Here is an 8,873-nt window from a genome sequence, read left to right as displayed (position 1 = left end):
GTCGTTCGATTTAAGACTAGCTCGGGGCCAAGTTTTTATACTTTTTGGCATAACAAATCAATTTCGTATTAGACTTGGGTCCTCTCAATCCAGCCCAATAAGCTTGGCCCGGAAATAACTTTCTGTTATTGTTGCCACAAACTATAACAAGGCGCTTAAAATATATAAAATATTGTTTTCGTTTGTGGGAGGATGGCAGCGAATGCATGGATTGAAATTGAAATGTGCCCGAGGGCAGTAACGAACTCCCCGAACGGAAAAAAAAGTCGATCAAAACCAGTAGCCGAGGAAAGTAATAAAAACTTGCTGAAAGCTCGGCATTAAGAATATAACAAGCTAAAGGTTTTCTGTGTCATCCGTGCAACTTGAACTTGAAATTGAACTGCTTGAAAGTTGAGCGAGCATAAAAGGCAAAACGCAAATCAAAGACTTTCAACCCCATCTGGCAGCCACATGCGGGTCTGTAGCTGTGGATACACCACCTCCTTTGCAGGACTCTTTCCGATGTTTGCCTAATGCAGCTGCCAACATTGTCAACTAAAACTCGATGCTAACAAGCAGAAAATGGCAGGCAACTACATACCAAGTTGAGCTCGTAAAACTGCCGCCCAAGGATAACTTTTTAACAACAGCTCGTGGTAGCTGGGAGCTGGTAACTGGGAGCTGCCAGCTTCCTGCCTAACTAGCAGACGAGCAGATTGAGCCTGGTTCCTGGTTGACTCGGGATCGGGCAATTTGATTTTTACGAGGCTGGCTAACGAGCTTCAACTGCAGTTTGCAGGGGGAACAAATAAATACAACGTGGCGTATGAGCCATATGACTAGGCACAACGAAGGCAATCACCAGTGGGGCCACGTACACCGGGGCGTATGCGTAACCCGGCCCGCTCCTAAGTGCCTCCAATGCTGTGGTGTGGAGATGGGTAGGATATGTGGGCTAATCTGCCATCACTCAGGTGTGTTAATTGCCTCAAATAAAGGCAGTTCCAACTTGGTCTGCAGGCACCTCTCATTTTTCCCTGACCTCTTGTTTAACCCAGTTAGGTGGCTATTACTGCATAACATCTTTTTGTCAGACGGGTAGACAGCTGCTATTCACAGTTATAGCAAACATGCGAAGGCTTATATTATTATTTATTTTAAATGAATTTTTAATGGAATCAATCTTTCGCTACAGCTTTGAAGTGGCTCAAAATCATTTGTCAGCCGACAGACGGACAATAAGTTTCGCAGCCAACACGTGTCTGTCATTAGTTGGCGGTTACGGAGAGTTTCGACAATCCGGCTAATTGAAAATATTTATGCAGTGCCTCGAAGGCAAGGGGAAATAATTTTAATGTTCATTTAATTTGTCAAACAAAACAATTTGCATAAATTAGTAGCTTGTATTTCTGCTCTCTGCCACTCGTAATTTTATTTATAAAGCGAAAGTTTCCCCCCGCACCACACCGCTAAGGATCTGGATCTGCCTCAAAGTTTGACATTTACATGACACGCGGAAGGAAACGGAAGAGCAGGGAACGGAACGGAACGCTGGGGGGCAGATGAGCCCAGGAACCCACGCGAAATATGTCAAGCAAGAGCAAATTTTACTTTTAGTCAATTAGGCGCATAAATTAGAAAAGTCTACCACAAGTTTAGCCCGCTTCGCTGCCATGGTTAATGCGATTAGAGGCAGCACCGAACAATGAACAATTTGCGTATAATTAATGCGCATAGTTGGCATTTTTATGATTCCTGGCCGCGACTTTAAAGACGACATATCCTTTCTCAAGCGAGTGAATAGAGAAAAGTGCTCCCCTGACTCAGTTGGCAGCGGAAATGAATGTGTTTATGTGCAGGCCATGGATTTGCTTGGCCGCCAGCCAAGTGCCTGCCTCAGACAGGCCAACACTTTTCTTCATTGTTTGCCCGGCAACAGCAACGGCAAAAGCAAAAGCAGCAGCAAAACCAACATCAAGTCAAGTCAAGGAAAAACAACAGAACAACCAGTACTGGAAACAAACTGTGAATAAAAAGTTCTCAAACGAATACTTTTTGACGCGCCTGGGCCGCATTGCAGTTTGTGTCATTTCAACTTCCTAACCAAAAATGAACTTGGTGGCAGAGGTTAGGCAATGAAGCCAAGAGGTCACGTCAAAAGTTGCCAATTTGGCGAGTCTACTTCACAGTTCCTTGCCCTTATAATTTTTTTGTATCTCCAAATAACTGACGGTTTTTACAATAGTTTCCACACTTCTCTTATTGCATTGAATTTTGTTGCTTAATTATACAAACGTCATTGAAAACTGCCTGTTAAATTATATTTTAATGTTCTAAATTATTTAGCTATTTTACCTTTGTAATTTGTTCTTGTTGCGACCTGAAAGTGCGCCAGCACTGGTCAAGTTTCAAAGAAACTTTAACAAAATAATTTGCATGCGGGCCAACGAACGCTTTTCCATTTGCAAAGGGCTCAAAATCCAATTTGCACAAGTCAGCCCCAAAATTTAAACGAAATTCGTCACTTAAAGTAAAATTCCTAGTTGTAAAGCCAACACACAGACTTTTTTAGTGTAACTCCTCTAAACTTAATGAAGTATACATACAAAAATTTGTGTTTATGTATTTGATTGATTGCCATGTCCGAAACATTACAAATCCAATTGTTGATTGATTTAGAAATAGTTGGAAAGTCCTTTGTTTACTGAATTTAATTTCGGACATTTCCGGTAATAATTCCGTTCAGACCTCCTACCATCATCAATCGATGTGAGTACCCACAATGGCGCCGTTCGACGAGTCATTCAATTGGTGGGGACCGCTTTTGCCCAACAGGCCGATTGCTCCAATGCTCCATGACTTGCAAATGCAGGCGCTAACCAGAAAGATTTGCATATTCCCATTTCGAGTCCAGACCATTACCGACCATCCTGGCCCATCCGCAGATGAGGCTCCGACCATTTTAGCCCTCCACGTAGCAGGGCCTAAATTATGTCCTGTTGCGGAGTCTCGCTGTTCGCCGGAGTTGGTTGAGTTGGTCCGGCCACTGTGAGTCTGTGGCCACATTGCGTATACGCCCGCTAGTCCCTCGTTAATTGCAATGTTTGTCATTTGCCTGTCAATTTGCATTTAAATTACAAAATTTAAACGCTCTTTTTTGTTGCCATGCCAGGAACTTTACGACTGCCAAGATATGGACGAGAATGCCATTCAGGAGTTGGAGTAGTGGCACTGGAATGAGGCGGCTGTTGCGCCAGGGGAAAAGAGGTGGCAACGAGGCATTTGTCATGATGGCCCATCATCCATGGAGAGTCACTTAGACGTATGCTCCAGTCCGGAATCGCACGATCACGCTTAACCCAATCTTTTGTTTATGTGGATTCTGAATGAGGCACGGCCATGGCCGCGTAACATTTTCGGGCTAATTTTGTTGCAAATTGCTGGGCTGTAAAAAATTGTGACGCCAGGGCGAAATTGCTGTGAAGCGGCGACGGGCAGATGACCTCGAACTTTGCTCTCTGGCTCGCTGGATGTTGCCATTTAATTAAAGCGACACCCAACTAGGCGCCACCCACAACCAGTTCGTCCTTAGTCCTGTGTGCGTGTTGACCTTATTATGTTGACTTTGTGTGCAGTGCATAAACTGTGATAAAAATCGCATATTCCATGCCGCATAGCCCACTCCCCCCCTCCATCCGTTAAGTGAACGTGGCATCCACCACCCCGTTTTTAAATGTCTATAATTTATGTTGGCCGTTAAACTCACTGGCTGACTTTAGCCATCCCGTTAGCTGGCTTTTGCTATAGCTTTTGCTTTTGCCTTTGCCGCTGCCGCTGCCGCTGCTTACAACAATTTGATGGCATATAATTATTAGTTCGTATAATTTATGGCTTCATTTTGGCTCACAAAGTTGTGAGCTGCCTTGTGTCTTGTGCATTTCAAGTCGAGTTTGCTGGAAAACAGCAAGGGGTCGCTCCCAGCTGATTTATAACTAATTTGGCTGACATTTTTATGAGCTATCGAGAATGCAGCTGCAAGTGATTTTAATCAGTTCGAGCAATATGCAAAAATATGAAAAGAAATTGCCTTTTGCCAGTCAAAAGGAAATCGAGTTGTGCTTCATCAAAGCCGAGTCCGAAATATAAACATGGCAAAGTGTGCGCTGCAAACTGAAAGTCCTTGGAGAAACTTGAACTGCATATATATAGAATTATACTTTCTATATATAATATAATATATATAATATTATGCATTAACAAAATCCTATATTTCACAGATATGTACTTTGTTTAAGGAGTTGCGCCACTGTACAGTGAACTCTAGCGATGACAAATTGTTGGATTGCAAACCACCAAGTCCGCAATTTCTGTTGCGGTTGCATTCGAAGGCTCCTGAAAATAAGTCTCTGCACAGTAGAGGTCCTTGAGTGAGTGGTTTGCGACCATGTGGGGCAATCAAACGCAAGAAAGCCGCCAACCACTCATTAAGCAAAGTCCATAGAGAGTTTCCCCACGCGACGTGTGTACTATGTGTATGTGTGGGTAAAGGTAAATTGTAGAGCCCATTTCTCCGGAGTTACTGCAACATGCGATGCTGAACTTTGAACTGTCGCAAAATGCGGCCCCTTCATGTTGCCCACATTTTGTTGTATTTTTGTATTCGGGTGCGTTTTTCATTCACTTTGCTCTTTTTTGCACGTTGAACTTTGAAGGCGTCGAAAAGGCCTAATTATCTTAATTAATGAGAGCCAAAGCGAATTTCGTGGAAGACAAATGTGCCGTGCCGTCGTGCGGTGGCTGGTTTTCGCATGGCCTGTGTGGCTGTGGGTGGTTTGGGTGGTTTTGGGTGGTATGGGTGGCTGGGTGGTTTGTGTGGCGCTGCCTGGCGGCATTCACTCAGCGGTGCAAGGACGTTCTGTGGGTGCCATTTTAATTGTCTCTGCCCGCCGACCGCTCCGTCTGGCTGCCTGTCTGTTTTTGTATATAAGTATATATATATCAGGCTGTGTGTGTGATTTTCATTAATTTTACTTCGTTTTTACCATTTGCGCGCGTCGGTGGCTGCGACCGATTTTGGTTTATGGCCTCGCTACTCGCTCAGCGCTTTTCTCCCGCATCTGCCCCTTGATTTTCCCTGGCTTTCCCACGATTTTTCCCAGCTCGTTTCGCTGGCTGTCTGTGTGCGGTTTTTGGGTTCGCCGCAAAACGACGCAGGGAAAAGGCTCTGGCAAATGCCCGCCAGGCAATAAGTGGAAAAGCGTGCTAGGCTAGGCGCCAACGAGAAAGGCAGAGATAGGGAAAACTCAGGGGAGGGGCTTTACGAAAAGTGTGAAGGAAATGGTAGCTGGGAAAACAATAATAATGAGGCGCCACACAAACACACGGTGCAACACTTTGGCCAACAATTTGTTAAATGCCATTTGGGGCGGTGTTTGGCGGGCGTAAGCCAAAGTGGAGGCCATGTGGAAGCCGTGTGGCACAAAAATCTAGGCATCCTTTGTGGCCAAGGTTCTGCTGATTTACAGCCAGTTACCGCAGGCTCCAAAATCCAAAGGACGCCTGACTAATGAGACTGGGCTGCAAGTGGACTCCATGTGGATTTAAGGCCGTTATTTTGTTTACTTTGATGGCTAGGATACAAATGCAAATTCCCTCGGGTGCCACGTGCAGGTATTTAAGTGTGTGTGGATCCCAAGTTTGTTATTTATCAAAATTCCTGTAATATTCGGCCTGTGTTCGATTCACCATTCCCCCATTTATGTTTCATTCCCAAAAATGTTACAATATTCGCAGTGCGCAGGATCCTTCCAGCTGCTAAAGCTTTCGCTCTCCGGAGAAAGTAAGAGAGCACAAGAGAGAGAGAGAGAGAGCCGCTTCCCCGTCTGTGGATCCCATTGGAACTGGCACAATTCCCCCATTGTTCTTGGCCAACTCTTTTGCTGTTGGCCATCTCCGCTCCTGGGAGCATAGAGCCGCCTCCTTCGGCTCGTCTGAGTGCCCTGCAATGGCCGCGTCAAGTGCCCGATTGACAATTGACAGGGGGGCAAAGTTCAAAGCGAGGCTGGGCATACATTTTTACATCTAGAAGTTTTTCCCCTTCGAATGAATGCACATTTTCGTTATCAGCAAAACACCAACATTTAAAGACATATCTAACATTTAAGATTTCTGTAAACATAAGTAAAGCTGGTGAAGCAATAAGTGTTTTGCACAATGCGTTGACTATATATATCAACTCAAGATTTTGAAGAATTTATTTTATTAAAGTTGTCAATTGAGTTAATGACTTATTCAGTTGATAAGAGTATTGTGAAACTTTTAAAATATTAATAAAATATTCTTTACTTAACTTTTAATATTTAGTTACTTACCTTTGACCATATTTTAACAATGAAAAAAGTTGTGTAAAATTAAACCCACTTTAGGTTTGTCAATCATCATTTGGTTAGCACGACGAAATTTAAAAAGACCACTTTTTGTAACGCTTTTTTCTATAGCTTGCTGTAATTTTACTATATTTCTTTCATAAACACAAAAGTGACTACAAATCATAACAAGAAAACATTTTCAACTCCTTGCACTCTAGCAGAAACTCCGTGAAATATTTATAAAATTTTCCCTGGCGTTTGGTATTACGAGTTCGTTGCCGTTTCAGTTCATCATCATTGTCAGCATTTTTTGGATGGGTGGCTGGTGGGTGGGAATTTGCATTAGGCGGCGGTGGTCTGCTGCGGTTCCTGGGTGGTGCTGGTGGAGGCGACAGCCGACGATTCCGGCGCCTTTTCGTTGAGCGCCAGCCAGGGACATCGCTTCTGCAGCTCCATGCGGTATCTGGGGTGACTTATGGCGTACACGAACGGATCGATGCAGGCCACCATTTTGCAGGCACAGGCGGGAATCATTGTGGCTCCGGGCGTCAAAAGGGTCTTATCCCCAAAGGCGCCAATCAGCGACATAACTCCGTACGGCGTCCACGAGCAAAAGAACAGGAAGCAGATGGTGATGGCCGCCTTGGCTATACGGATTTCCGCCGTCTCCTTGCTTTTGTCCACATTCGAGCGCAGCGATTCCACGTTCATCTTCTTGGCCTGATCCCGCAGTGCTTTCTCGTGGCTAAAGACATGGCCCACAATCTGGGAATAGTAATACGTGATCATCGTGGTGGGGCACACAAAGCTGAAGAAGAAGATGCAGCCCACAAAGAGGCGCGTATCGAAGTTATCGGTAAGATAGTCAAAGGTGCAGGACGTCAGATATCCCTCCGGCACAAAACGGCCCCAAGTCTCCGTGTAGCAGGCAACCACCCATGGAGTGGCGTACATGTAGATGAATATGATCATGGCAATGGCCTTGCCATGCGTCATCTTGCCCTCCATGGGTCGCGTGATCACATTGAATCGATCGTAGGCTATAAACGCATTGGTGGCACCGGCAGCGATTCCCGTATAGGAGCCAATGATCCCAAAGATCTGGCATCCCAGATGACCCAGCGCGTATCCCTGGTGGAAACTATTGTAGATGAATATCGGAGTCTTGACCATCATCATGAAGTCGCAGAAAGCCAGATTGATGACCAGTATATTGGAGGGAGTTCGCAGCGATTTGGCTGCCGAGAAGACCCAGATCACCAGTCCATTGCCCAGCATCGACATCAGGGTGAAAAAGATGTAGAGCGTGCCCAGCAGGTAGTTCATCGATTCGGGCGGTTCCGGGTAAGTTAGCCAGTGCTCGGGAATGTGACGCAGCTCCTCCGGCGGCACATTCCAGCCCAGCAGACGCGTTTCGGCGGAGAGCCGCGCCTCCGGCCGCAGCGCGGTGGACACGTTGCCAAATAGACTCGACGACACGTTAGCGGACTCCATGCTCCGGTCTGCGGGCCAAGACGAAATCACAGCCAGCCCAGCTTGGGGCTTTTATACGGCCCATCGGAATTGGATTAGCATTGTCGCAGCGGGATTACCCGTTTGGGATTGGCCTAATCCCTTGCTGACATTTTCGCTGGCACTGCGTTTGCATTGATTCTCGATTGAGGGTGTAGTGCAGCTCATCTGAAGGTTAGTGCAGTGACCATTTTGGGTAGCAGCAAACAAACTGATTGAATAATGAACTTACCTAGCCTCTTATCTTCTGACAAGAGTTTCACCTTGTAAAGTAGTTACATCGTATTTATTTTTTAAATGACAAAGGGTATTGTGTTGGTATGAGTAAATTAATTTGGGAGGTTATCGTAAACTTACCAAGTAAATAAAATGTTTATATAATAGCTGAATGTTAGTTTTATTAATAGAACTGCTTGCTTTATTTTAATATGATTTTTGTTAGTAGATACTATGCACCAGGCTATTTGAAGTGAGATGCAATTTGCGGATAAACTACAAAATTCAGTGTAGTCAGCTGCTCCATTAAACTTGAACTCCAAGACTTCTCCATATGGAACGAGGTGGTTCAATCCCATGAGCGAGTGCAGCTCAGTCGACTGTTAAAATAATTTCTCCGACACCGAGGTACATTTTCTAAATTGCGTGCCCCAAAAGTGTACTTTAAAAAGCTCTGTGCTATCCTATCTGATCTGCACATATAGGTTTGGAAATTCCCCATCTTACAGTGGGCTGGCTGGGCGGCCATCTGGGTATCCGGTGCCATAATCAGAGTGTAGCAATTGGGCTGGGGCCACGCCTACTTATTAACTCATAAAACAAAAAGTGTAGCATACTTTGGCGCGCGTCCCAAGACGACACACACACACATATATGGCCACAGCGATGTGTGTGTAATTATATGTGCGCGAGCAGCAACAATTTAGGTCATAAATCATATGGAAAAAGTACACAAAGGCATGCAAATATTCCCCAATTCCCCGCAAAGCCGACAACCGCACACATATACATACG

General features: G+C 45.0%; 1 protein-coding gene across 1 annotated transcript; it reads right to left on the bottom strand.

The window, feature by feature from the left end:
- Positions 1-6,461: 6,461 nt before the first annotated feature.
- On the bottom strand, positions 6,462-7,871 carry LOC117144796 (opsin Rh3). The gene has a single exon (XM_033310172.1). It carries the CDS (start codon positions 7,842-7,844, stop codon positions 6,693-6,695), a length of 1,152 nt encoding a protein of 383 aa, XP_033166063.1. The 5' UTR covers positions 7,845-7,871; the 3' UTR covers positions 6,462-6,692.
- Positions 7,872-8,873: the final 1,002 nt, after the last annotated feature.

This window comes from Drosophila mauritiana, chromosome 3R (genome assembly GCF_004382145.1).
Source record: "Drosophila mauritiana strain mau12 chromosome 3R, ASM438214v1, whole genome shotgun sequence".
Classification (NCBI taxonomy): Eukaryota; Metazoa; Arthropoda; class Insecta; order Diptera; family Drosophilidae; genus Drosophila; species Drosophila mauritiana.
Note: the sequence above shows the minus strand (reverse complement) of the source record. Positions and strands in the feature narration are given on the sequence as shown.

Coding starts and splice junctions, on each gene's coding strand:
- LOC117144796 (XM_033310172.1), bottom strand. CDS start 7,844: ATGGAGTCCGCTAACGTGTCGTCGAGTCTATTTGGCAACGTGTCCACC.